The sequence below is a fragment of the Rhinolophus hipposideros genome (assembly GCF_964194185.1).
Source record: "Rhinolophus hipposideros genome assembly, chromosome: 12".
Classification (NCBI taxonomy): domain Eukaryota; kingdom Metazoa; phylum Chordata; class Mammalia; order Chiroptera; family Rhinolophidae; genus Rhinolophus; species Rhinolophus hipposideros.
In genome coordinates, this window is record NC_138058.1 from 3,011,842 (window position 1) to 3,039,726 (window position 27,885).

General features: G+C 49.2%; 2 protein-coding genes and 1 long non-coding RNA gene across 5 annotated transcripts in view; 1 reads left to right on the forward strand and 2 right to left on the reverse strand.

Annotated features, from left to right (window-relative positions):
• Positions 1 to 3,483: 3,483 nt before the first annotated feature.
• On the reverse strand, positions 3,484 to 10,089 carry LOC308505688. Its single transcript, XR_013994609.1, has 4 exons — positions 9,946 to 10,089; positions 8,912 to 9,106; positions 5,620 to 8,162; positions 3,484 to 4,665 (listed from the first exon to the last, which is right to left on the reverse strand). It is a non-coding gene; the product is annotated as an uncharacterized lncRNA (long non-coding RNA).
• FBLN7 (fibulin 7) overlaps positions 9,826 to 27,885 on the forward strand; it is a 36,433-nt gene continuing 18,373 nt past the window's right edge. For all 3 annotated transcript variants that reach the window (XM_081068355.1, XM_081068353.1, XM_081068354.1), the window contains exon 1: positions 9,826 to 10,098. In XM_081068355.1, coding sequence (XP_080924481.1) covers positions 10,021 to 10,098 — 78 coding nt within the window. In that variant the 5' untranslated portion in view covers positions 9,826 to 10,020. The remainder of the gene's footprint in view (positions 10,099 to 27,885) is intronic.
• LOC308505686 (histone acetyltransferase KAT2B) lies at positions 21,543 to 26,136 on the reverse strand. Its single transcript, XM_081068352.1, has one exon. The coding sequence runs from the start codon at positions 26,109 to 26,111 to the stop codon at positions 23,616 to 23,618; it is 2,496 nt and encodes an 831-aa protein (XP_080924478.1). The 5' UTR covers positions 26,112 to 26,136; the 3' UTR covers positions 21,543 to 23,615.

Here is a 27,885-nt window from a genome sequence, read left to right on the forward strand (position 1 = left end):
AAAAATTCCGAAGCTCTCCAGCAGGTGGTGCCAGAGTAATGTCTGAAGAGTTCCAGCAGCAACTTTTTTTTTTTTTTGGTGTCTAATTCTTGCTTTTATAAAACAAATTGACTTTTACTTACCAAAATGCCACTAAGCAAATTTAGAGGTGAAATAAAAACTTTAAAAAAAATGTATACACGGAGTACCGTCATCCTGGCAGAACGCGGCCTTGTGTATTTTCAGGATTAAGACTTGCAAGCTGGAAAGGGCCTCCGAGACCATCTTCCGGACAAGAATGGGAGCCACGAAGCTGCTGGAGCCCAGGTCTCTCAGGCAGAGTCGAAGCCCATCTCCTAGGTTGCTTTTCTCACCTCTGCGTCCTCGGGGTCAGAGGGAGAGAGGTACCACGGGAGGGCTGGATTCACATCCAAACTTGAAATACGCTTTACACGCTTTGTTTATCCCTTGCTACACAATTTTCTATGACTGCTGTTTTTTGTTCTAGCCTCCAAATTCGTGTCTCTTCATAAACAGCCCTAATTCTGATTCTCTGCTGCTTCATTTGATGTGTCATAGAATCCAGAGTTAATGACAGTGTCTATTTTATGTTTAGCACTACGAACATACTGAAAATAAAACATCCTATTCCATAAATTTTATCTTCCCTTTTTAAAGAAAGAAAGTTGGGGCATTAATATATCTGCTCCCAAAGAATTGTTTTAGATATTTATATTAAGAGAATGAACAAACTCGCCTTTTCACTAACTGTGAAATTGCTTTTTAAAAATAATGAATTCATTATTACAAAATGCACTTGTGCATTTCAAGTTCTGATAATGAAGTACCTTCTATTGGGCCAACCTTCCCCACAAACAACTCCAGACAAAATTAAAATAATAACCACTTGAAGACAGTGGAGAGAGACAAAAAGCAGGAACACATTGGAAGTTACTCAAAACTTGCATGAAAGGAGCTGCACTGCCTGAATCTCCCGTTTTTATGATATTTTTCACTGATAGCAGGCCATCGTTTGTGCCAAGTGGGGAGATTAAATCCAAACATGAAACCTGCTCTTTTACTTGTTGAACTGGAACACAGAGATTAGAAGAAGCATAGCAGTGGGAAAGTAAAAGAGTTACTGAACGAGAGAACCAAAGAAGGTAAGCACCACATTCTGGGTACGTCCACCGGCTCACCCTAAATGAACTCTGCATGTGTGGTACAGACTCCACGCACCCACTAAGCCTGGAGCTGGGGTTTCTGCTAACAGGAGACAAAGTTTAGCTTGAGTCCAACCCTGTAAACCCTGCTTAAAAATAATTTGGGGGGGCTAACATCAAAGAAAATGGGGGACTAAGGACCTCTGAAAATTTGTCCTTTCACTAAAAAAAACAAAACTCATAAAAACTTTCAGCATTAACCTTTTTGGAATTCTGGAAATAAACCAGTCTTGCAGCAACCTAAGGAATATTTACTCAAGAAAAATGCCTGCGTTTTGGTAAGAAGAGCAGGGAGTGTTTTAATTCATCCTACTCCCCTCAGCAGTAGCTTTCAAAACTAAGGACCCACATTTCCAATACTGCAGGGATCAGAATGGAGCTGGAGATACCTCAAAGCCTCGTTTCCGAGGAATTGTCATGATTGGACTTGTCTAGTGCTTCCTTGGAAGCTCCCACTAGAAAGGCTTGTCTTTATTTGACCCGTGTCAGAGCTTGCCCAGGACTAAAATCTTCCTTGGCGATGTTTATTTTTTTTTAAAAATTGCAATTAAGTGTTTCAATGTTGCAGCTACCTTAGGCAATAAATAACAATTGAGGCAAACAATAGGCTAACCAAAAAACCTTAAAAGGAAAAAAGAAAGGGATGACCTAGAGACATACTTCTGAGAACCTCAAAGGTCACATGCATGGACAGGGACAGGGCTCTGCACGCTCAGCAAAGACTGCAGAGAACAGGAAGTGAAGGCTAAGGCAGAGTTGCAAACCAGCTGGATGAGAGTTGAAGGTGTCACATACACACACACACACACACCTTGAGAAAGACCGGGAGATTTATTGGCTCCAAGAGTTTAAGGAAATCAATAATTAACTGACCAGTAGATAACTGAATAGAGACTTAAGTGGCCATGGATTACAAAGAATACAGACTTTACAGAATCAGTTCAGAGAAGTCACTAAACAAATGAACAACTATGACAACAAACAGTGACAACGAAAAGCTCTGGGGAGGGGAAAAGTGATTTCCAGAGTTGCCACATTACATTTCTTTTTTTTTTTTTTTTTTTTTTAAAGATTTTATTGGGGAAGGGGAACAGGACTTTATTGGGGAACAGTGTGTGCTTCCAGGACTTTTTTTTCCAAGTCAAGTTGTTGTCCTTTCAGTCTTAGTTGTGGAGGGCGCAGCTCAGCTCCAGGTCCAGTTGCCATTGCTAGTTGCAGGGGGCACAACCCACCATCCCTTGCGGGAGTCGAACCGGCAACCTTGTGGTTGAGAGCCCACTGGCCCATGTGGGAATCGAACCGGCAGCCTTTGGAGTTAGGAGCATGGAGCTCTAACCGCCTGAGCCACCGGGCCGGCCCCTACATTTCTTAAAATATCCCATTTTCACCAAAAAAGTATTGTTCATTCATGGGACAAAAAATAATCCATATAAAATGTTCCTGAGAAAGACCAGATGTTGGACTTAACTACATAAGAACCTTCAATCAGCTAAATATGTTGAATGAGCTAAAGAAAACTACGTCTAAAGAACTAAAGTATGAGAATAATGTCTTACCAAGTACAGAATGTCAGTAAAGAGATGGTGATTACAGAAATGAACCAAATCAAAAGTAATTGGAAATGTTCATTTTGTTGAAAATTACAATAACAAGTGAATTTTTTTCTAGAGAAGCTCAACAGCAGTTTTACACAAGCAGAATAAATCAGTGAACTTGAATATGGGTCAATTGAGATTATATAGTCAGTGGAATAAAAACAGAATAAAGAAAAATGAACAGAGCCTCAGAGATCTTTGGAACATCATTAAACGTAATGGGAAAAGAGAGAAGGAAAGAGGCAGAAAGAATAGTAAAAGATGTAATGGCTGAAAACTCTCCAAATTTGATGAAAAGCCTTAATCTACACATCCACAAAGGTTAACAAACTTGGAGTAGGATAAACTCACAGAGACCCATACTGAAACAAATCATACTCAAACTGTCAGAAGTCAGAGACAGAATTTTTAAAGCAACAAGGGAGAAGTGACTCATCACATACAAGGGATACTCAATAATATTAAAAGCTGATTTCACATCAGAAAACTTGGGGGCAAAAAGGTAATGGGATGACATCCAATGTTCTGAAAGCAGAAAAAAATACTGTCAACCAAGAATTCTATACCTAGGCAAACTATCCATCAAAAATGAATAAAAAATTAAAAACAAAAAAACCCAGAGAATTTGTTGCTAGTAATTTAGAGATAGTACAGAGAGTCCTTCAGGCAAAGTATTTTTTTTTTTAAAGATTTTTATTGGGGAAGGGAAACAGGACTTTATTGGGGAACAGTGTGTACTTCCAGGACGTTTTTCCAAGTCAGGTTGTCCTTTCAATCTTAGTTGTGGAGGGTACCATTCAGCTTCAAGTTGTTGTCCTTTCAATCTTAGTTGTGGAGGGCGCAGCTCAGCTCCAGGTCCAGTTGCTGTTTCTAGTTGCAGGGGCACAGCCGACCATACCTTGCAGGAGTCGAACTGGCAACCTTGTGGTTGAGAGGACGTGCTCCAACCAACTGAGCCATCCAGGAGCTCAGCGGCAGCTCAGCTCAAGGTGCTGTGTTCAATCTTAGTTGCAGGAGAGGAGCCCACCATCCTTTGCGGGATTCAAGGAATTGAACTGGCAACCTTGTGGTTGAGAGCCCACTGGCCCATGTGGGAATCGAACCGGCAGCTTTCGGAGTTAGGAGCATGGAGCTCTAACTGCCTGAGCCACTGGACCGGCCCAAGGCAAAGGATTCTTAGATGTCACATTAAAAGCATGAGCGATAGAAGGGGGAAAAATATTGGAGTTCATCAAAATCAAAAACTTTTGTATTTCAAAGGACACCATTAAGACAGTGAAAAGTCGACTCACAGATGGGAAAAAAAAAAACCCTTGAAATATCATATATCTGATAAGGGACTTGTATCCAGAATATATAAAGAACTCCTTTGCTAAACCATAGTTGGAGAAACTAATAAATATCAAGTCAGTTTTCTGTAAAAGAAAAAAGTAAAAATTTTCAAATAAAGAACTCCTACAATTCAATAATAAGACAAATAATCCAACCAAAAAAAAATGGCGAAAGACCTAACTAGACATTTCTCCATGGAAAGATGCTCTCTATCACTAGTCATCAGGGAAATGCAAATCACAACCACAATATAGCTTCATCCCCACTCAAATGGCTATGATAATAATACAGTGGTACCTCAGTTTTCTAATGTAATCTGTTCCGGAAGACCATTCAAGTTCTGAAATGTTTGAAAACAGCCGACCGCTAGGCCTGAGGATCTTGCACTCAGTAGAAGCTGCGTGACATGTTCAACTTCCAAGGTGTGTTTGAAAACCAAAGCATTTACTTCCACGTTTACAGCATTCGTAAACCGAAATGTTCGTCAACGGAGATGTTTGAAAACCGAGGTACTACTGTATTCCTTTACATTCATTCTGAAAAAGGGAAATCACTAGTGTTGCTGAGGATGTGGATAAATTGGAACTCTTCTAAATTGCCGGCAGGAATGTAAGATGGCACAGCCACTCTGGAAAATGGTCTGTCAGTTCATCAAGTGATTAAAGAATAACCATGTGACTCAGTAATTCCACTCCTAGGTATACACCTGAGAGAAATGAATACGTGTGCTTACACACATGATCACAGCAGCAGTATTCATAACAACCACAAGTTGGAAACAACCTCAGTGTCCATCAACTGGCAAATGACTAAATGAAACATGATAAATCCACACAATGAAATATTAATCAGCCATAGAAAGGAATGAAGCGCTGACACACTACAACATGGATGAGCCTTGAAAATATGCTAAGTGAAAGAAGATACTCACAAAAAGCCACATATTGTATGATTCTATTTTTACAAAATGTCCAGAATAGATAAATCCATTAAGACAGAAAGTAAATTAGTTGTTGCCAGGTGTTGAAGAGGTGAAGGGATGAAGGAATGTGGAATGACTGCTAATGGGTATGGGGTTTCTATTTGTGGTGATGAAATGTTCTGGAATTAATGGTGGTTGTTGCACAGTTTTATGAATATACTAAAAAGCACCGTTGAATTGTACCCTTTGACGTGGTGAATTTGATGCTATGTGAATCACATCTCGATTTTAAAATGTATTCAGAGTAACATAATGGAATAGGAGTAGCTATCTATAAGATGTCACTCACAATCCATGGGACAACCCAAAATAACTAGGTACCGTAAACCAGAAAGATCCATACTCAGAAAGCAGTCAACGGTTAATGACCCTGAGAGGAGAGCAGATGGTGAATTATCAGTCAAGGATTCTAAAAGGACCTATGGTCAAGGACCTAAAGGAAAACGTCTATAATAAATAGGTAACCAGGAAATCCCAGCAGAAGCCCCACCCAGTAGACTTCACTTACATCTCATTAGTCAGAAGTAGGTCACACAGGCTCTGAAATAAGGGAGTCTGAACTGCTGGGAAGTCTGAAGGGATGGGGGGCATTTTTAACTGGGTATGTCACCACCATGAACACAAGTCTGATTGCGTTGGGTAGTTGATATCCTCTCAATGCCTCCGCCAGAGAGTACGTGTACAAACTCAGTCAAGTGTGTATTTCACCTCATGTCCTGTTACAGCCACAATTTGGAAGCAAAAAATGTTTCGACTTATTGCTGATGGTCACTCTATCAGTGAAAAGCGAGGAGATGGCTTGCTCAAATGAGGATAATTTTTTAATTTTTATTGGGGAACAATGTGTTTCTCCAGGGCCCATCAGCTCCAAGTTGTCCTTCAATCTAGTTGTGGAGGGCGCAGCTCAGCTCCAAGTCCAGTCGCTGTTTTCAATCTTTAGTTGCAGGGGGCACAGCTCACCATCCCATGTGGGAATTGAACCTGCAACCTTGAGAGCTCTGCGCTCTAACAAACTGAGCCATCCGGCCGCCCCTCCAGCAGCTCAACGGCAGCTCATTTTCTTCAATCTAGTTGGGGAGGGCTTAGCTCACTGGCCCATGTGGGAATTGAACTGGCAACACTGTTGAGAGCTCTTCGCTCTAACCAACTGAGCCATCCGGCCTCCTGAAATGAAGATAATTTGAAGACAACTTATTTACAAAGGTATGAGCAGGACGTAGAAGTACCAACCAGAGGACACCCTATCCCAGGGCCATTAACGCAGGCGCTGTTACTACGCAGATGCCTGAGAGGATGAGAGGGATGGTAACCGCTGGAATCCCAAAGGGGAGAGTGTATAGAACTGGTCACCTTGAAATGGGCCGTGATCTTCTATCAAGGGACACGGCCAGCTTGACTCAACCTCATGACGTCACCCTCGTCCAACTGCTCTCCCAATGGGCCTCTCCACTGGCCATACCCAAGTGGAGGACAGAGGGCATGCTCGCCTTTTGATGCAGTCTGTACAGATTGGCCTCAGAGTTGGGGAGCCCCTGAGGGGCAGAGTCATCTGGCAAAACCGTCCCATTTTGAACAATGCAGGACCCAGGAATTACTTTCAACAGTTCCTTGGAGGTTATTGTAATTAGGCCTAAGCTGTGCAGTTGTAATCTCAGTTTACATCCACAGTGTGCCCTAGGAGTTTGCTCCTGAAGCTAATTCTGACACCTCCGCCTTAGGAACTATCCAGCAGGGGCGAGGAAGCACAGCAAGTGACTCCCTGAGTCTGGGTCTCCTGCAGCCTGGTGCAGCAGACAGCACGCCCCCCCACCACACACCCCAGCATCAACTTGTCTCTCCCAACTACCGCCCTGATGTCTGAGCTCAGGTGATTTGCTGAAACCTCAGTTTCCCAACCCATAAAATGGGGGTCAAGGGGGACCCATTCACTGGGTTGTTGTGAGGGAATAAATGGGAACACTTAACAGAGGGTCTAGCCTACAGTGGGTGCTTGAGAAATGTTGGTTCCCTTCTTATGTTGTCCCCATATGAAGGACCCTCTGTCCAGTTTAGGCAAAGCCCTCTTAACTAAGTCCCTACTATGTGCCAAACATTGTGAGATGCTTTATATTCATTATTTTGAAACTTCATAATAATTCTTCAGATAAATACTCTTCCCATTTTATAGGTGAAGAAACTGAGACCTGCAAACATTTGGAGACTTGCAGGGCCGCAGCAGCTGCATGTGGGAATAGACTTGGCCCATGTGTGTCAGAGTTCAAGGGCTGTGTATCCTCGACTGCACCCACTACTCTGCCACTTCCAGAGGCATTTGGAATGGCATTCATGGATTCGCAACGCTTTCCTCCTTTTGGCAGATAGCAACAAGGTTTGGTCTTTAATCATGGCACAAGTAAATGTTTTCCTACAGATTCTCATTTTATAAAACCGGAAATGGTTTTCTAGGGGGAAATGTCTCTCCTAGCTGTCATGACATCATACATGGGCAGACAGTCTCTTCAAAGTTCAACACAGGACGGCCCTGTTTTGTTGATGGGGTTCCTAGACATATGTGACAGCACGACGCGGCCCCTGGCACAGGGCCGTGCCCGAGTTACACTCCGCATGAGTTTGTGTGAACTGCACTCCTGCCTGGCCACCCTCTCCCGTGATACCCTGTCATCCTGCCACAGGCTGACACATGGGGCTCTGTTCCTGCAGCCCCACTGGAGGTGCTCAGTGTGGCCTGATGACATTTAGAAGCACAGATGGTGGGCTGAAGGAGGTAAAGGCAGAGAAGTGGCCCCAAAAGACCCATCAGTCAGGATTAGGCCACAGGTAAGTTGAGAGAAGCCCATGAAATCCAAAGGGTGAGCACGTGGCTCACTGTGGTCCACGCAGGACCAGAGGGCCCTGCAGGCCGGCTGTTCCCGCCTGGTTGCCTCTTCTGGTCAGGTCTTAATTTCCACAGCAAATCCTCCTGTCTGGCTTTGCGTCCCCACATTACACAAGGATGTGGGCGTATCGGAGAGAGCACGGAGGCCTGGAGACAGCAACTGATTCTGCCAAGACCTTTAAAAATATTTTCTTTATTAAAATAAATAAAAATATTTATTTAGAAACATTTTCTTTGTAGACCACCCCCCCCCCAGTCCCCCAACACTCAAGAATATTCTCTTGAAAACTAAATATAGAGGAAACAAGGGTGGGCGAAAAAGGAGCCACCTACTGAACCTGACAAGCTCAGGGGAGGCCAGCATGGCAGGCCCTACAAACTCAGAGACCTAAGTAACCACATAAGAAGTTTCATCTAACAAATAGTAAATAGGAAAACAAACAAATAAACAAAACACACTCCCTAGAGCCCCCAAACCTCAGTTCCTGAAAATAAAATTCCTGAAGTGCTATGACTGTATTTAAGTGAAAGATGGGATGAAGTTGAAGGCAGCCTCCCGCTCTGGGGGCACCGAGACCCAAGTTTCCACACTGTGGGCAAGGCATCCAACCATGCCAGTTTCAGTCTCTTCATGGGTGAAACCGGGCCTCTTCCAGTTTTATGAACCCCTGGAGAGGGCCAAGCGAGGAAAGATGGCCAGCGTCTGGTCCCAGCGGCTTGGCCTTCCAGAGGAGGCCACCAGGTAAACACAACGTGAGCCACACTGGCCACAAGGAAACCTTCACTAGTGGGATGAGGGGGTACAGAGAGCAAGGAGACACTGGCTTGAGCACAGGCAGCAAGCGCATGGAGATTGATGCAGAAAACCACCATCTCTGTGGGCTGTCTGGCCCCCTCCACCTGGAGGGGATCCGCAGTGTCTCACCAGGGCTGCAGAGTGGCTTACGTGGACGCTCACTTCCTCCTGCAGGAAGGTGGCCACAGAGGCCGGGGTTCCCTGGGTAGTGAAGCTCAGGAGGCCACGCTTCCCAGGGAACTCCAAAGTCCCTTCTCCCTTCCTCCCTTCCTTAGGAGGAAACAGCTCACAGCTGGCGCTCTGAGGGGGGCTCTGCTGAGTGACCTGCAGAGGAGAACTAGATTTGAGGGTGGCACGCCTGGGTGCGCCTGCCATCTGCAGCAGTGCCTTCTGCAGACATTTTCCAGTAAGAAGTTAGCTAATGTTTTCCAGGAGAGCCGGGAGGCCATCTGGTTCCTCCCACAGCCCCCGGGGCGCAGGGGACTGGGGCTGCTTGTGTCTGCCCTGTCCAGAGCTATTTCCCACTTAGTGAGCAAGGCGCCCAGTGTCCCCATAGCCCGCTCCATTTTAGGCTTTCCCCTTCTGTCTGGTGGGCGAGGGATTGTAGGTTCCCAGTCCTTGTGCATGGATGTCCCCGTACCTCCACTTATTATTAAGAACACTAGTCTGCTCGGATGGGGAACTTAGTCTGATTCCTGTCGAGTTTGTGAAGCCATCTCCCTGCCACAATGTAGTGGAGGACGGTGTCCGCTGATAGCCGTGGAGTGGACAGACCTGGGTGGGGGTCGCGCACAGCCACTTGCTGCTGGGGGTGGGGGTGTGTCAGCCTCAGTCTCCCCGGCTGGGAAGGGGCCGGTCAGGACGCCCCGCGCTCCTATGCGGCCCGGCTAGGCTGCCTTCCCTGGGGGACCCTGGGGACGCCTGCCATCCTCGTCCTGGCGTCGCGCCGCCTCCGGGCCCCGGCTGGGCGCGCTCCAAGCGCATTCCTAGGCGGGCGGCCCCTCCTTCTCCCAGGCCCGGGGGCGGCGCCGCCCCCCACCCCCGCCCCACCGGACCGTGGACGCCGGTGGCCGCAGGCGCCCCAGGCCGCACGCCGATCGGGCTGCGCTCCCTTCCCGTCCCCTCCCCTCCGGGGCAGCCGGCTGCACTCCCGCCTCTCTGACCTGGAGGTGGACACACTGGGGAGGTAGGAGGCGGACAGCCTTGTTCCCTCCCCGGCAGAGGTCCGGACCGGCGAGATGCGGCCCCGCGGCCCCGGCGCGCTCTTCCTGCTGCTGCCGCTGCTCGTCGCCAGCCCCGCGCAGCTCGGTGCCCAGGTCAGTGCCCAGCTCAGTGTCCCCGCCTCCCGGCCTGTGCCCAGGACCTGGACCACGCTCCACTGGAGCGATGCGGGGCTGGGCTCTGTGTTCGGAGAGAGGAGCGGGACGTGCGTCCTCTAGACGCACCGTGGGCAGCTCCGGACCTCTGCTCGCCGTGCGCCCGGGTCCGCGGGGGACTCCACGGGGGTCAGGGCTGCGGGGAGGTCTCCCCGGGATTCGGAACGGACAGTGGTCTCTTCCGCGCACCCATGAGAGGGGATGGTCAGCAGATGGGTCAGTGTCCCCGCCCTAGTCTCCCATCTCAAGTGCTAACTCGTTGTTCCCGCGGTGGCTTTCCCACGATCGCCGCCCTTCCCTGCATCTTTCCCACCCGCGCGACCGCGCGCGCGCGACTCGCTGTTCACGTTCCCTCCTTCCGTTTCTATGTGTTGGACTCTCTCTGGGTTTATTTTTTTGACCAGACTCACTTTTATATTAAGCAATAAGAACCGATGATTAAAATTAAGACAAGAATGCAGATGAAATTGCGTCTCCGAAGCTGGAACTGGAATTGCCCGATTCAGAGCCAGCGCCTCCAGGAGCGCCCTATGGCCCAAGGCCCGCGCCCCGGTGCCCCAACAGTACCGCCCACATCAGTAACAGTACGGGGCAGGGGGCCCGGGGAGGTTGCACGCGCTTGCTGCGCCCTCGTGGCGCGTGGTCTCTGCTAAGTATCTCCCAGAGCAGCCCTGTGAGGCAACTCAGGCCCACGGAGAGTGTGGCCAGGAAGGAATGGAGTAAATGTAGTCTTGCTCCTTGGGCTCCAGGCCTTGCCCTTCCTTTTCCCCTTCCCCACAGACACTGGTGCCCGGACCATGAACCAGGGGGTTCCCTGTTCACGTCACCCCACCCCCAGCCCCCTCGTGAGCACCTGGGAGTCCGTGAGGTACAGAGTCAGAGCAGAGAGAACTCATTCAAGCCTGACCTGGGTGGTGTTACTGCAGAACTGGTGAGCAGGCTGGGCAGGAAGCCCCAGGAAACAGCACCTAGTCTAGGGCCACAGTGAACCCCCCCAGCAGGCAAGGGGTCTCCCACCCACTTCGCAGATTACAAAGCACAACATAAGGCCAGAAGCCCAGGGAGGGGTGTCCCCAAGCCGTCCCCAAGTCAGGGCCAATGAAGGACAGTATGTGCAAGGAGGTGCTGGGAGCCCACCTGCCATCATCTGATTTTGGGGGGCTCTGCTGTCTCTCCAGGTCACCTGGAAATCAGGTGGGACGAGGCAGTCGTCAGATGTCTGGAGCTGTTCCTGGGCAATCTGTCCCCATCCAGGCTTTCTCTAAGCTCTTATCCTCAAATCTTGGCTTCTTTACTGCAAACGCAGTGCCTCCCGGGCCTCTGTGAGGGGAAAAGGGGCAGAGATTGGCCACAGAGGTCAGTTTTAAAAATTCTGGTGAAACCATCCTTCACCCAAAGTCCTGTGTGGTTAGGGGTCTCTCCCAGGGCCTGTCTGGGGGAGCCCATAAAGCAGGCCTCAGGACACTCGCCTGGCTTCTTCCCGTCTTCCAGTCTCGAGTCAGCGCCCTTTGCAGAGGCCTGCCGGACCCCAAACCCCACTCTGAACAGGCCCCCCTGCCCTGTTTCCCTTCTCAGCCGCTGCAGGGCTCCTCACAGTAATATCTGTTGCAGTAGGTTTCCTCACTCCAGGGCCCGGGGGATGTGACCAGCACCCAGCCGGAGCTTGGGGTTGGGGTGGGAGAGGGGGGGAAGAGGGGTAGATGGAGCAGTCGTGCTTTGCTGGTCCGGCTTTGCTGGTCTGAGCAGGACCAGACTAGGCCGTCTCTGGGCACACCTCAGCTGCACATCAAGTCAGGGCTCTTCTAGAAAGCCTCATGCTGGCCTCCACCAGAGATTCTGACTCAGTTGGTCAGGGTTGAGGCTCAGTATTGTTAAAAATTGTCCCTAGTGATTTTTATCCAGCAGGTGCCTGAGACCTGAGTTAAAAGCTGTGGACCTAGGAAGGGATCGAGGGCAAGGGAATTTGAGGGGACAAAAGACTGGACTTATGAGGATGTGAGGTGATTTGTGTACCTGGAGTTCACCTGATCTGAACCCAGGATGAGCCTCGACCAGACCTGTTGGCTGTTGGACACTCAGCAAGTGTTTGCAGAATGACCGGTACCTATAGGACCATCTCCTGCCACAGTGGAGATGGCAGGGTACAGGGGCAGGAGCCCCGCCTGGGTGCCTAGTTCCCAGTGTGTGCTCACCTTATTGTATGAGGTGAGCGCCCACGAGAGACACGAGGTGTGCATGTGTGTCTGTAGGTGTCTGTGAGTGTGTGCACGTCTGTGTGACAGCGTGTGTGAGTGCACATCTGCAGTGTGTATGTGCCCATGTCTGTGTGTGAGTGGTTGTGACTGTGAGTGCACCCCTGTGGTGTGTCTGCGTGTGCATTACCAGGTAGTGGGGGGTGCCTGCTGGGGGTCTGCAGCAGTGGTGTCATGGGGGTGGACAGCCTCATTCACTCTCTTGTGGTCCCCATGGCTTTCCACTTGTGTCCTTGTCAGCACATCTGTCCGGAGTCACTTTGTAGGTGACCGGCTGGTGGAGAACAGGTGGTCGTGCGGAAGGAGGGGACAGTGAGCAGGTGGGGATCTGATCCTCCTTTCCTGTGTGGTGGGGGCCATGGTGTTTTGGAAGGCTTCCCCTCCCCCAACACCTCTCCTCATGGTCAGCTATCACAAGACTCCGTGTTCTATGGATACTCATTTATTAGAGGCTCATTCTTCTGGTTGCATTCTCCCATTTGACATGGGGCTTTTTACAGCTTAATGGGAAAAGAGTTTTGGCGGCACATTTCCATGATTGTAACCATAAAACTATATCCTGTATGTGTTCAGGATACAGGAGAGTTCCAGCACCCCAACCTGATCTGCTCGTCGTCTCTACAGTTTGTCTTCCCTACGGTGTCCCATAAATGCAATTAAGGACTGCATAGCCACCTCTCTGGCTTTTCAAAGTGAGCACAGCCTTTGAGATTCTCCCATGGCATCTGAGCACACCGGTTCCTTTGTGATTGCCAGGTAGCATTCTGCTATGGACAGACGGTGGCTGATCATGCCCCCGCAAACGCCCTTGGTGCCAGCTCCAGTTTGCGGTGACTCTGAAGGGAGCCTCCTGGCACATTCCCACACAGCCCTCTGTGTGAGTGCAAATGTTCATTCCTCCGGGCTAAACACCATGAGTGAGGCCGCTATCCTACGGTCAGTGTCCCCTCAGCGGTGGGGGCCTGCCGCACAATGTCCCACAGTAGTCATGGCCCTTTTCAGCCCCCCAGCACTGGCGGTACCGCGGGTCCTCACCAGCACTCATTGCTGCAGGCTTGTCTGTCCTGGGCCATTCTAGTCGGGGTTCATGATATCTCACCGCAGTTCTCACTGCTGGCTCCCTGATGACTAACAGTGCTGGCAGCTTTCCGCGGGCTAGTCTGTGGGGCGCAGTGTCTGTCCAAGCCTTCTGCCCACTTAAACAGGGTGTTTTTCTTATTGTCAAGTGTTGAGTGTTTTTTATGTATTCGAAATACAAGTTCTTTTTCAGATGTGTGAACTGATATTTTCTCCCAGCAGGCAGAGACGGATGAAACATCCGGAAAGTTTTTCTGGGGTTTTTTGGGGAAGGAATGGCTGAGGCGGGGTAAGGGGCTAGCACGGTGATAATTGGCTAGTTTGAGTAATTTGGGCAGGGTCTCCGTGTGGAGCCACCCTGGCTCTCTGACACCTGGGCCATTCGGCTGGGGGCTGCTGGGCGTGGGGAGCTATTGTCTCACGAGTGCAAGAGTAGACGAAGCAGCGGGTGGGCCGTGGACGGGCTGGCTTGCAAATCAGAGGTATGCTGGGGCACAGGGAGGGTGTTGAGTGCTTTGCTCCTGGAGCAGTTGGCCAGCCTGGGAGAAGGGGGCTGTCTGTCTGTCCCAAGGCAGCCAGGCCCCACATGCCAAAACATTAGGTACAGAAGCCAGACAATGTAGGTAATACAGACGCAGCCCTGGGACGGGTACACAGCCTCCCCTGCATCCTGTTGGCCAAAGCAAGTCACAAGGCCAGCCCAGATCCAAGAGGTGGGAAAGCAGATGTCCTCTTCATGGGAAAAGCGGCAGTTTCCTTGCCAATGCTGTGGGTGTGGGGTAGGAGGCCTGTGGTGATTTCTTCAAACCTTCCCTCACAGGGCCCTGGAGTCCCGCGAGGGTGGGCCAAGGAGGCCTAGCCGGCGGGCTGAGTTTTCTCTAGCCGTCTCCACCTTTCCTTGCCACCTTCAGGAAGGGGACTCCAGTCCTGTCATGGGCAGCCTTGATGACAGAGCAGAGTGGAGGCCCCTGTGCTCCCTGGGGCAGTGGTGTTGGGGGTGTGGTCTGAGAGCACCCAGGGGGAAGGAGACATGGTTTCTCAGGTCTCCTGGCTTCTTGCAGTCAGGATCCAGTGCCCTCCCAGGCCAACTAGCTCTGAATCATCCTGTTGACACTGGACCTGAGTCCGGGCCAATCCAGCCATCTTGGTCTGTGGAGCTTCTCCCTGAGCTCCTTGGGCACTGTCTCTCTTCCCCCATGCTCGCCAGTCCTGCATCCCAGCCAGCTGTCCCAAGAAGAGTATCTGTCCATCTCCTCACTGTGCCAGTTAGTCCCTGGACCCAGCGGGACAATGGTGGGGCTGCTGAACTTGTGTCGACCAGCCCCGGGGCCATCAGATCCGACTCCCTGCATGGTGGAACTTTCTAGATCCTTTCAAACCCTCTGCCAGCATCTTACATGCTTTCTCAAAAACCATTAGGCCATTATGCATATTTTCACTAAAGAAAAAATAAGCACCTATAATTTGACAGGACTCAAACCTACCCATTTCAGTAAGTAGAATCTACAGGTCGAGCAACAAATCATTTTTGTCCCTTGTGGCAACAAATCATTTTTGTCCCTTGTGTGTAGGAAAGCATGTGCCCCGCTGGTAGTGTGGCCTCCAGAATCTGTCCAGTGAGGCAGGAAGTAAGGCCGGAGGAACGCGACTGGGGGTTGGGTATCCAAGCAAGCGGTCACATCCAGGACTGCAGGGTCAGGGGAGGCCTGAGGGGAGGCCTGTGGGGAGGCCTGTGGGGAGGCCTGTGGAACTCGAGGGGCTCCCAGGTCCCCAAGCTGGCCCTTGGCCCCACTGTTGCCATCTGGTTGGCCACTGACTCAGACACTTGTCTTACTGCTGAAGATTAGGTTACCTCTGGACCCTCCGCTCACCCATTTCTGCAGCAGGGGCTGGGTCCAGAACCAGGACCTTATCAGGCGCTGGCCAGGCAGCTGAGGGAATCAGGTGGTTCCTGACTGATTGGAAGAGGAGGAAAGTATTGCGGGGCTCCAAGGCAGGGTGCCTGTATGCTGGAGGCAGAAAAGGGACAGAGAGCCGCTGCAGGCATTTGCACTGTAGTGAAAACACACAACGTGTCACTATCAGCTGGGGCTGCTGCAATTCGTGCCTTTTCTCTGGTTGCATAATGAGAGATTGTACCTGCCCAGAGGAGCCGCCTTCCACGCCTGTATCCGCAGTCTGGCCGGCTGCCCCCGGACTGTTTGGGGCCTAAGGAGGCAGAGCAGCACATGGAGGGGATGCCGGCGCCTGGCTGAGCTGCCTGGGGGGAGGTCCTGCCTCTTGGGACTCAGTTTGCTCCTCTGCACCGTGCGGATAACAGACATGCCCCTCTCGTGGGGTCGTGGGAAGGAGGAGACGAACGGCACGCAAAGAACAGGTCCACAGTGGGCACTCAGTACATGTTGGGGAAGAAGACAAGGCTGTCCCGGTTCCTGTGGTCGTGTAGCTGCCACCAGGGAGAGGAACGCGTCTGAGAAATATCAGAAGGCAGAACCTGGAAAATGGGTGCTGTGTTGAAGGGAGGCCAGGAGGCGGTCAGGACTCTGAGAAGGCTCCTTCTCGAGAAAGTGGAAAGACAGGCGCCTGGCTTCCAAGGACCAGAGGCAGATTTTCTGGGCAGAGGGAACAGCCAGTGCAAAGGTCCTGAGGTGGAAATGAGCTTGCTGAGGGGTGTGGAGAAACAGAGGGGGTTCAGATCCTGAGCCCAGTGCACAAAGGAATGTGCTGCCCTGGGGCACAGGTGAGGGTGGTAGGGCTTGACCACTCATGGCTCTGTAGGCCGAGTAAGGCTCCCAGATGTCTGTGTTCTTACTCACACCTGGGAATTGTACCTTAATTTTAGCCCAGTGACACCTGTGTTGGACTTTGACCTGCAAAACTGTCAGACAATAATTTTGTGTTGTGCCAAGCTGACAAGTTCATGTCCATCTGTCACAGCAGCGACAGGAAGTGAGCGCTCTGTCAGCTCCTTGTGAGGAGTGTGCCTTTACCCTCCTGGCTGGGGATCCGCTGCCGGGTTTAAACAAGGAAGGGATGCTGTCTAGCTTCCGACCTCAGAGATGGTAGGAGGGAAAATGAGGACTTGGAGAGCAGGTGGGACGTAAATGGCACGGTTCAGGACCGGACAATTTCAGTCGCATGGTTGCCTACCTGCCCAGAATCACTGGGTGCTTTTCTTCAGAGAGTGCAGGAAAATGTATTTAATTTAGCCTTTACGTCCCTCCAGATGAGTTACTCCAGATAAGGACTCTGGTTCCAGAATCCAGGCCATGGACAGGCGCACAGCAGTCATTTGTCCCTCCCATTGGGTTTGCCCATGTGTCCTGCCAAGGCCAGGCCCTCCCCCGCCCACCTGCTCGCCCCCACCTCCTCGTTGTCGACTGAAGAAGATCCAGCCTTTGGGCAAAATCCAGATGTGGGTTTTCACAAATTACATAAATGTCTGATCACATGTGGGCATACACACACTCAGCTTGGATCATATGTGTGCCACACACTCCAACAAACAGCACGCGTTGTGACTGTTCCTGGGAGTGTCTGTGTGTGTCGGGGGCAATGTCCGGGGACCGAGACAGGCATAAGCAAACTGGGGCCTCCTCTGAGCGTCTCCCCGATTCCTGCGGGACGAACACACTCACCGAAAGAATGGGCATCAGGGGAGATGTTTACTAACGCCGTTAAAGGCCCAGCAAAACCACAGGTGAATTCGGCAATTGGATGGAGGGCACCTGGGCAGCTCACGGGGGAAAGAGTCGGGTGGGCTCGGGCATGAGACGAGCGAGATTTTCCTGGGTTTGCACTAGTGCGTTCCCTCCGTCCTCGCTCACCTGTCTGCTTGTGGTTCATTCACGTGGGCGTGCCGTGTGCGCTTAGATCCTGCCCTCGGTGAGGGGGGTTCCAAGCTGTCTGTAGCTTGTCCTCTGCCCTGAAGCATGCTGAGGGGCTGGCGAGGTGACCAGAGGTGGGTGTCAGGGCCAGCAAGGGGTGCTGTGACATGAGAGCAGGAGGTGGGTGGAGGTGGAGCTTGTGGGGTGTTCCTGCAGACCCCGCTCTGAAGTGGGCCAGCCACCCTGTCCTGGAGCAGATGCAGGGGGTTGAGTGCTGGATGTCACCGTGGCCAAGTGACTGCTTGGCTCCGTGGCCTGTACAGAGGGCACAATACTGGTGCCACATCCTACGGCTGATGTGCGCAGCTCATGAGTGACGTGTGACGTGCGGTCACAGTGCTGCCTGTCGGTGCCCAGGTGCCCAGGTTGTCATCACTCCCATGACCGTTTTACAACATAGACAAGAAAGCGGGTTGGGTGTAAATATAGAATTATGGGCAGCTAGCTCGGGAAACACCCAAAAAGCCCCGAGCGCCTGGGCCAGGGTCCCAGAGGGGGACTGCAGGACTGAGACGGTTAATCTCGTGTGTCCATTGGGCTGGGCCATGGCACCCGGATAAGTGGTCAAACAGCAGCCTAGATGTTGTTGTGAAGGTAGGTTTTAGACAAGACGAGCCTCAAATCATAAAGCGGATTGCTCTCTGTAATGTGTGTAGCCTTGTCCAAAAGATCCAGGTCCTCGAGGAGCCCGGGACTGTCCCAACGCCGGGACTGGAGCTGTGGCCTCAGTCCTAGCTGGCCACCACAAGCAGATTTCAACGTGCAGCCCCACTGTCCTTAAAATAAACCCCTCTCATTCTGGCTGTCTCGGATGTGAATGCGTGCCATGTACATCCGACTGGTTCTGTGTCTCTGGGGGACCCTGATGGCCACAGGCCTTCCCCAGGGGCACCCACTTTCTCTCGCCCTCCATGTGGGTGCTGGGCCCTGGTCACTGGGATGAGAGAAGTCCAGGGGCTTTACCCCGCCTGTGACTTGGTCTAAAATGAAAATAACTTCTGGAGAAAGCCACATGCACGCCCGACATGACTCAGAGGCTGGGGCTGTGGGCCTTGGCGGGCAGGCACACGCTTGGCAAGTGTGCTCCGTACTCTCACAGAACTAAGGGCATCAAGACATTTGTGTTCCCTTTAGCAAAATGCTGACGTGACACAGAGCTGTGGCTCACAGAAAACCAGCTCAGGGGATGGCCCCCTGAGCTCCCAGGGGTCATTAGTGGTTACCTGAGGGGTCACAGGGCTCTCCTGTCATGGGGGAGCTCTCGGGAAGAGTCACTGTTCCGACTGTCATGGTGAGGAGACCACAGACTGGCTCTGTGTGACCTGGGTCACATGAGAACAGAAGACTGAAGGGCTCCATGGACCCCGTGCCCATTGGTGCCTTCAGAGCAAACTGTGGGTCTTAACCTTCATTTATACATTGAGTCCAATGGCTATGAGGCCTGGGCCTGGGGATGGAGTGAACTGGGGGGACACACATCTACCCCCGGGCAGCAGGTAGGGTCTTGGGTACAAAATGGCTCTGGAGCTCCCCCCCCACCACACACGCACACACACTGTGTGCTGGCTCAGGGACTGTGTAGTGCTGTGAACTCCGGGCGTGTCCATTACATCTAGCCGAGTAAGTATTGTGGGCCCACGGGGGCAGGATGGACATGCTCTTCCTGGGGTGGCATGGGGCAGCTGCACACGCTTCTGTGGCCTCCTTGCTCCCAAGCACCTCACGACCAGCACCGACCCCTGCAGCTCTCAGCATTGGCCTGTCTTCCAGAACCATCCATGAGAAGGGCTGTCAGGGTGATGTCTCTGGCTCAGGCCTTCTCTGCAAACACTGCCATTGGTGTCCAGCTGGACCATCCTTTGACGAGTCTGATGACAGAAACGGTAAGCCTTGGTCTTACTCTCTTTGAACGTGGAAACGTTTCACTGAGTGTCTTCTCTTGGTTCCTTTTCACATAAGTTATTAACTCAAAGAAACGGAAACCATTTTTCATCCTTTACTGCCAGCAGTGTCAGCCAGGCGTGGAGCCAGGCTTTGACGGCATGGAAACTTACACCATCTGAGGGCATCTCTTTGAGAAAATATTGAAAATGAGGGCCCCTTGAGAGCTTGGAAGAGGCCTGTGGAGGTGGGGGCACTGACACTCCCCTTCCTTGGCTTCTGGGATGTGCCTTCCCTCCCAGTTGTGGCTTCGACACTTGCTCGAGGGGTAGGCCAGCTCCGGAAGGGTGAGTGGAGCCTATGGTTGGGTTATACAGCTGGGGGTCGGGCCCCTGAGATGGAAACACACTGCCCAAAGCCAGCCATGTGCTGAGGCAGGGCCGGGCTGAATGGTGACACTGGAGGGTCCGGCCTGCTTCCTGTCCCCCGGCCTCAGACGCCCTCGCAGCCCCTCGCCAGCCCCCGAGCTGACCTCCTTAAGGCTCCATTTGCAAAGAAGGAAATGGTTTGCTGCCAGGGCATGGGAAGGTGCGCAGCCAGGTGGAGGGGAAGGCCCCCTCCCCACGTGAAAAGGGCACGGAGGGACAGGAGTGGAACTGAGCCCCCGGGCCCCCTACGTGCTGTACTGGCTGCTGTGAAACGAGGCCACAGCCCAGTGTCCACAGGACAGCCGAGGAGACCTGCCGCCTGTGACCCAGTGAGATTGTGCTTGTGCCCATGTGCACGTGTGTCCCATCTGGAATTGCAGACCAAACAGAAGTTCGCAGGCTGTCTCGCGTCACGGGACTGGCTCTTTGTTTATTGTTTCGTAGAGAGCGTGTTTTATTTTTATGACCGAGCAAAATGATAAAGCTTTCTTAGTGTGAACAGGCGACACACCCAGGGCTTCAGTCCCCTCCATGACCCCATTTGTACCCATCATGCAGACCCCTTGAGCACCTTGGTCCGTAAGGACTTCAGGCCTTGTCACCGGCTGTGTAGGTGAACTCAGTCACACCTGGGCCCAAGTCCCGGGACAGGTGACAGAGTCTGAGCGTGGCTCCCAAGGGCTCCATTCCCACTGGGATCAAGGAGCTGCCCGCCCAGTAGCAGCTGCAGTGGACACGTCAAACTAGCATCAAAAGGCACAGAATCTCTCAGTCCCCCTGGCACCGGCCTTCAGCCCACTTGCTGGCTTGCCAAGACCACAAGGATCTTCCTTTCTTATTTTTTCCCTTGGGAACTTTTTTTTCCTTCTAGTTTTATTGATCTATAATTGACATACAACATTATATTAGTTCCAGATGTACAACATAGCAATCCGGTATTTGTCTATATTGTTAAAGTACCACCGCAGTGAGACTAGTTACCATCCATCACCGCACAATGGTTACAAGTTGTTGTGGGTTTGTTTTTTTTTCATTATGATGAGAACTTTTAAGATCTGCTGTCTTGGCAAGTTTCAAATATGCGATACTTGGATTGGATCATAATTAATGGATTATTAACTACAGTCACCATGCTGTACTTTACATCTCCAGGACTTACTATCTTGTAACTGGAACTTTTTAGTTTTTAATCACCTTCACACATTTTCCCCACCCCCAGGCCCTCTCTCTGGCAACCACCAATCCGTTCTCAGTTTCTGTAAGTTCAGCTTTTTTAGATTCCACACATAAGTGAGATCATACAATGTTTGTCTCTCTCTGTCTGATTTATTTCACTTAGCACAGTGCCCTCAAGCTCCATCCATGTTGTCACAAATGGCAGGATTGCCTTCCTTTTTATAGCTGAATTAAATAGATGATGATGATGATGATAGATAGATAGATAGATAGATAGATAGATAGATAGATAGATGATAGGTAGATAGATATGTGATGTGATCAATATACCACATCTTCTTTACCCATTCATCCATCAGTAGACACTTAGGTTATTTCCACATCTTGGCTGTTGTGAATAGTACTGCAGTGTCCGTGGGGTGCAGAAATTTTTTTGAGATAGTGATTTCATTACCTTTGGATAAATACTCAGAAGTGGGATTGCTGGGTCACATCGTAGTTCTATCTTTAATTTTCTGAGGAAACTCCATACTGTTTTCATAGTGGCTGCACCAATCTGCAATCCCACCAACAGTGCACTAGCGTTCCCTTTTCTCCACATCCGCGCCAACACTTGTGTCGTGTCTTTTTTTTTTTTTTTTTTTTTTTTTTTTTTTTTTTTTTTTTTTTTTTTTTTTAGCTTTTCAAAATATAATTTAAAACTATTTTGTACCAGTACAATATATTAATTTTACAAATGTAAAATTTTATCAGCTGTTAAAGCATTTGCAAAAACCACACATCCTACTTCAGCTTTATTGCACAATATCTATAAGAAAATATTAATTTTTAAATTAGAAAACATAAAAATGCTTTCAATATAGAAGAGACAATCTGACTTTAAAGACAATACTCTATAAGAATGTCTACCCAGGAAATAACAAACTTTCACAGGATACCAAGCTGGACAGATGCTTCGGCAGATCCAGTACAAAGCACTGTTTAAAACCAGTCTGAGATACCATGTTTCCCCCAAAATAAGACCCAGCCGGAAAATCAGCTGTAAAGTGTCTTTTGGAGCAAACATTAATACAAGACCGGGTCTTATGTTATATAAGACCCGGTCTTATAGTAAAATAAGATCGGTTCTTATATTAATGTTTGCTCCAAAAGACACATGAAAGCCGATTATCCAGCTAGGTCCTACCCTGGGGGAAACACGGTACTTAATCCAAACTGTATCATCATTCTTCATTAGAAATCTAGATGCCACTCAAGGTGGTTTCTTATACTTAAAAAAGTTGAGGCATTTTTCAGTGTGAGCATTCTGAATATCTCTTACATATTAAAAACAATACTTCCAACTTAATAGCCATTTGCAGGTTCTTTTTCCTTCATGCAGATTATCTCTGGCAACTGTTTTTAATGACTATTAAATGATCATCTTAATTCACTTATGCTGATAGAAAACATCAAGTTAAATACACTTTTAAAAGCTAGTCCTTTACAAAAATCAGTTTATAAATTTGTATCATAAAAATTAGTGTCAAGACCATCAAGGTGGCCTTCATTTGTTTTATATTAGTTGGTTCTCCCAGAGTTGGGATGGCAGATGTCCCACTTTTCTATGTAGTGTTAATCAAGAAATGAATCCAAGCACTAAACTGGAATCCTACAACAGGTTAATAAGATTGTAGGATGGATTTTAGTGGGATATTACCCTGGGTCTATAAACCAATGTTGGTGTGAAAATACTGACAGCAGATCTTGCTGGTAATTTAATTCACCTTAGATAATGAATATACATAATCTAGAGAGGCAAAAGGAAAAATATCCACATATACATTATGAGTGAGGTGGTGTGTATCATAGAAAAGGAAAAAAAAATCCTTATTTATTAGAACAAGGGTTCACAATATTTGATACATATATAGAATATACCTCTTTTCCTATTAAAGTATGTTGATTCAGTTTCAAGTGTTTTCAAATTTATGCCTTTGTGGCCCAGGAAATTGCCTTCTGGAACTTATGGCCTGCATAAGCAAAGTCAAATAAAACATTCCACATTTGTGTTGAGAAAATAATTATTAAAATAGTGGTTGAGTACTCACAAGTTTGTTGTAGGTAGACAGAATTATCAAAACCCAGAGGCTTATAAAAAAAAGTTTGCATTATTTAGAATTTCTTCCTTAGGAATTGAAGCAGTTGCTTTTCTGGAACTGCATTTTTTTCAGAACTGCTCAAAGCACCTCATCTAGATGAGTGTTTTTAAAATATATATATAAAAAGTCTAAATGAGACTTCAGACATCACATATTTCACCTTTTACGGGCTTTTTATCATGTATTCCTTCCTTAAAGTCCTTCAGAAAAAAATAAAAATAAACTCTCACATTCCATTAGGAAAAATGGAAACATTCACGGTCTGAAATTTTCTGGATTCCCCCAAATCTTGGTACTATGTGCGATTTCCTCATGTACAGGTTTTGAGGAAACCTCTGATCATCTATTATTGACTATTCAGTTAATATTCATGCCATAGAAAATTTACGTGAATAGTAAATAGATTAAAACCTATTTCATAAAATAAAAAATGTTCTATGACTTTAATTTAAATACATATCTGAAAAGCTAAGAGGAGGTTTTTGTTTTTCAAAAGTGCTAATTATTACATTTACAAATATCTTCAACACATTTTGTCCAATTTTTTGTAAAACTAAACCACCTTGCTTTAGGCACACTGCTTGATGAGTTTCTAAGAAGCAGAGGGGGGAAAAATCACTTGTCAATTAATCCAGCTTCCTTAATTTTACTGAAGAAGAATTTCTCCAGGATATTGGCACATTTGTAGTATTCACTCTCAGGGGGGTTGTACTCTTTGCAATTGGTAAAGACTCGCTGTAAGTCAGCCATGAACAATTTCTTAGACACGTAGTACCTATTCTTGAGGCGTTCGCTCATGGTTTTCAGATCCATGGGGAACCTTATAACTTCATAATATCCCGGAGCTTCTGTTCTCTTCACGGGTTCCATGAAGGGCCAAGCGCTTTGATGGCTCTTCACCTGCTGGAGGATGCTCTTGAGCGTGCTGTAAAGCTGGTCAGGGTCTTTGGGTTCTTTACTTTTCTCTTTTCCACTCGGTTTCCAGCCTGTCTCTCTAATTCCAGGAATGCTTTCTATTGGAATCTGTCGAACTCCATCCTTAAAACATGAAAGGCCAGGGTAGACTTTTCGAATCTGGGCTTGTTTTCTTTCGATCAACTTTTTAATGATCTCCTTCTGCTTCTTAATGATGACAGAAAATTCTGTGTATGGGATCCGTGGATTTAGCTCACATCCCATTAAAGTGGCTCCTTCATAATCCTTGATATAGCCAACATATTTGGTTTTAGGTATTTTAATTTCTTTGGAGAAACCCTGTTTCTTGAAATATCCAATTGCATATTCATCTGCATATGTGAGGAAGTTCAGGATGTCATGTTTTATATGGTATTCTTTCAAATGATTCATCAGGTGTGTTCCATAGCCCTTGACTTGCTCATTGGAGGTTACAGCACAGAAAACAATCTCGGTGAATCCTTGGGAAGGAAACATACGGAAACAGATACCACCAATAACACGGCCATCTTTAATTAAAGCAAGGGTTTTGTGTTTCGGGTCAAAGACAAGCCGTGTGATGTACTCTTTTGGCATTCGGGGCAGCTGATGGGAGAACACGTTCTGGAGTCCGACCAGCCACATCAGGATCTTCTTATTGGGTTTCTGGTTCAGGGAATTGCCGACCACGTGAAATTCAATCACGCCCCTGCGCTCTTCCATCCTGGCTGCCTCATCCCTGGCCGAATGTGCTGACAGAAAATTGGTCTCTGGTCCCAGCATTGCCGCAGGGTCCGTGATGGTAGACATCACCTCATCGATTAATTCCATTGGAATATCCCCCATAACTCGGGGTTTCTTGGCCTCTTCCAATACATGAGTGTCATTCATTTTCCTCTTTTCTCCTGGGTTTGCCTCGAGCCCAGAAGAGCCTTTGCAGGAAGGACTGGTGCTTCCTCCATTTGGCTGCTCAAGGGAAGACGAGGTTGAATTGTATGAAATTGTCCCAGCCACAGGAGGTGGATTGATGACTGTTTGGATTCCTAGCTGGCTGGTTCTGGAAGAGGCTGTGAGAAAATCCTGATCCCAGATAGGAGAGTTTTGACTATAAACTTCTTCTTCTAACATGGACAGGAACTTTGGGAAATGGGTGAGGATTAGAGTTCGTTTCTCAAGTGGCAGTTTGTCTTTTTCCTGTCTTGCTTGTTCCAGGAGTTGTCGTCTCATAACGGTGAAGACGGAGCGAAGCAGTGTTCTCCCAAACACCTGCGTGGTTTCATACCGAGGCAGGCTATCACAGAACTGTGGCACGTTGCAGTAACACAGCCACCTTGTGTAGTTCTCTTTGTACCCAGAAATATCCTCACTGGGAGAGCGCAGTCTTCGCTGAGATGGAGCTTCCAGATGCCAATAGTTGATGCGGTTTAGGAACATTTTTGCCAACTCAACGATTGTTTGCCTTTCTTTGGATGGCAGGTGACTAAATTTGTACTGTACAAAGTTATTCACACCCTGTTCAATACTAGGTTTTTCAAAAGGGGGTTTCTTCTCCAAAGAGCCTTCAACCACAGGTTTTCCTCTTTGCAAAATAGACTTTCTCAAGAGCTTGAAAAGGTAGAAATAGACTTGTTTAGTATCTGCATCCTCTTCCTTATGGACACAGGTGAAGAGATATTCCACATCCAGCACTATTCCCAGGAGTCTGTTCATTTCTTCTTCGGACACATTCTCCAAGTGGGAAACATGAGCAGCTAGGGCATGGCTACAACTCCGGCAGGATTCTGTCAGACTGACAATTATTTGCTGCAGATCGGCTCTGGGGGGAGTGGGAGAAGGGTTGGGGTTTTTCCAGCCATTACATTTACAAGACTCCTCGGCCTTGCAGGCGGAGTACACTCCGAGTTTCTCCAGTTTCTTGGCCCGCGGAGCGGAGCGCAGTTGCGCCTTCTTCACGGCGATCCGGGCCGAGCCGCCGCCTCCTGGTCCTTCGGCCGTGCCCGCCGCCGCCACTGCCGTCGCCGGTCCGCAGGCGCCCGAGCCCCCGGCGGCGGCGGCGGCGAACGGGGAGCCCTGCGGCGGCACCGGGGGCGGCGCGGGGGGCTGTGGGGGCAGCGCCCCGAGCCCAGCCCCGGCTCCTGCCCCACCGCCGCCCGGCCCGGCCCCGCCAGCCTCGGACATGCCGCCCCGCAGCACCGCAGGAGGCGCCGAGTGTCAGGCGCCGCCGCCGCCGCCAGGGTCTCCTGTGTCGTGTCTTTTTGATAATAACCATCCTAACAGGTGTGAGGTGGTATCTCACTGTGGTTTTGATTTGCATTTCCCTGATGATCAGTGATGTTGAGCAGCTTTTCATGTACCTGTTGGCCATCTGTCTGTATTCTTTGGAAAATGTCTGCTCAGGTCCTCTATTTTTCAATCAGATTTTTTTTGTTGTTTTTGCTGTTGAGTTGTATGAGTTCTTTATATATTTTGGATATTAATTCTTTATCCGATATATTATTTGCAATTATCTTCTCCCATTCAGTTGGTTGCCTTTTCATTTTGTAGACAGTTTCCTTTGCTGTGCAGAAACTTTTCAGTTTGATGTCATCCTACGCATTTAATTTTACCTTTGTTGCCTTTGTGTTTTGATGTTCACTCCAAAAATTATCTCCAATATTAGAGTCAAGGAGCTTACTTCTTATGTTATCTTCTAGATCTGAAACGTGGTTTCAGATCTCACATGCAAATCTTCAATCCAGTTTGAGTAGATTTTTGCATATGGTATAAGATAGGGGTCCAGTGTCACTCTTTTGTGCATGGCTGTCCAGTTTTCCCAACACCACTGATTGAAGAGACTGTCCTTTCCCCACTGTATATTCTTCCTCCTTTGTCATAGGTTAAATGGCCGTCTGCACATGGGTTTATTTCTGGGCTCACAGGGATCATTCTTGCCCCACCCGGTGTTCTGTTAGCATCACTCCCACAAGTCGGAGGCAGGAATGGGCCAGACCTGCCGACCTCCATACAGCAAGCCCTCCCACAACCCTCCGAGTCCTTCCCCGCCTGGGATGTGGCCCTAGTGTGCTTGGTCTGAAGGGCTTTCCCTCTGACTGGATTAGCCCACAACACTGCTAGTGAGCACTTGGGGAAAAGCAGCTGGTGCCTGTTTTCCACAGTGTGAGTGCTAAGAAGGGTTCCAGGAAGTGTCACTGGAAGCAGAGGACAGTTGTGCCCGGACCTGGGAGCACTGGGGTTAGACACACTTGGCTGCCCAGTGGCCAAGTAACTTACAGGTCCCTTTCCTTCCACACACATTCCTTCTTTTTCTACTTACTAGAGCCCCATGTCACCACCCCCAGGGTCCTGGCAGAGGCCTTGGCACTGATCTTCTCTCCCAAACTTCAAAACTTAGCTCTTCCATGTCCCCTGGGACAGCAGGCCCAGCGAGCCCTCTCCCAGCTGTCACAGCCCAGCAGGTGGCTTGTAGAAAAGGGAGGCCGCTGCTCACTTGGCTGCCCTCCCACCGGCTGCCCCAGCATCCACGCTTCCCAACCTGAAATTTGCATGACAGTCAGAAATCCACTCCTCGGGGTACTTCACTTGGGTCATTGAGTTCCAATTCCTAGTGCAAATGGATCAGGGCCACTCACCACAGGGGCCAGTGAAGAACATGAGACAGGGCACAGGACGGCCCCGCCGGGCACTGATACTTGGGACGGGGTGCGGTGGGGGTGGGGGAGTCAGCTGGGCTCTCAGCCTCTGTCTTCATCTGTGACAGACACAATCCTAGGCCTTCTTTGGAGGGTTGCTGCAGCCAGGAGTCCTACAGAGAGTTTTGTAAACTGTGAACTTGACAAATGTAAATCACACCTAAGCCACGAGGCCATCTATAAAAGCAACTCTTTTTTTTTTAAGGGTGGGGACGTGGGTGTGGGAAATGAGGTCTGGGTGGCATGGCTATGCTATGCATGCT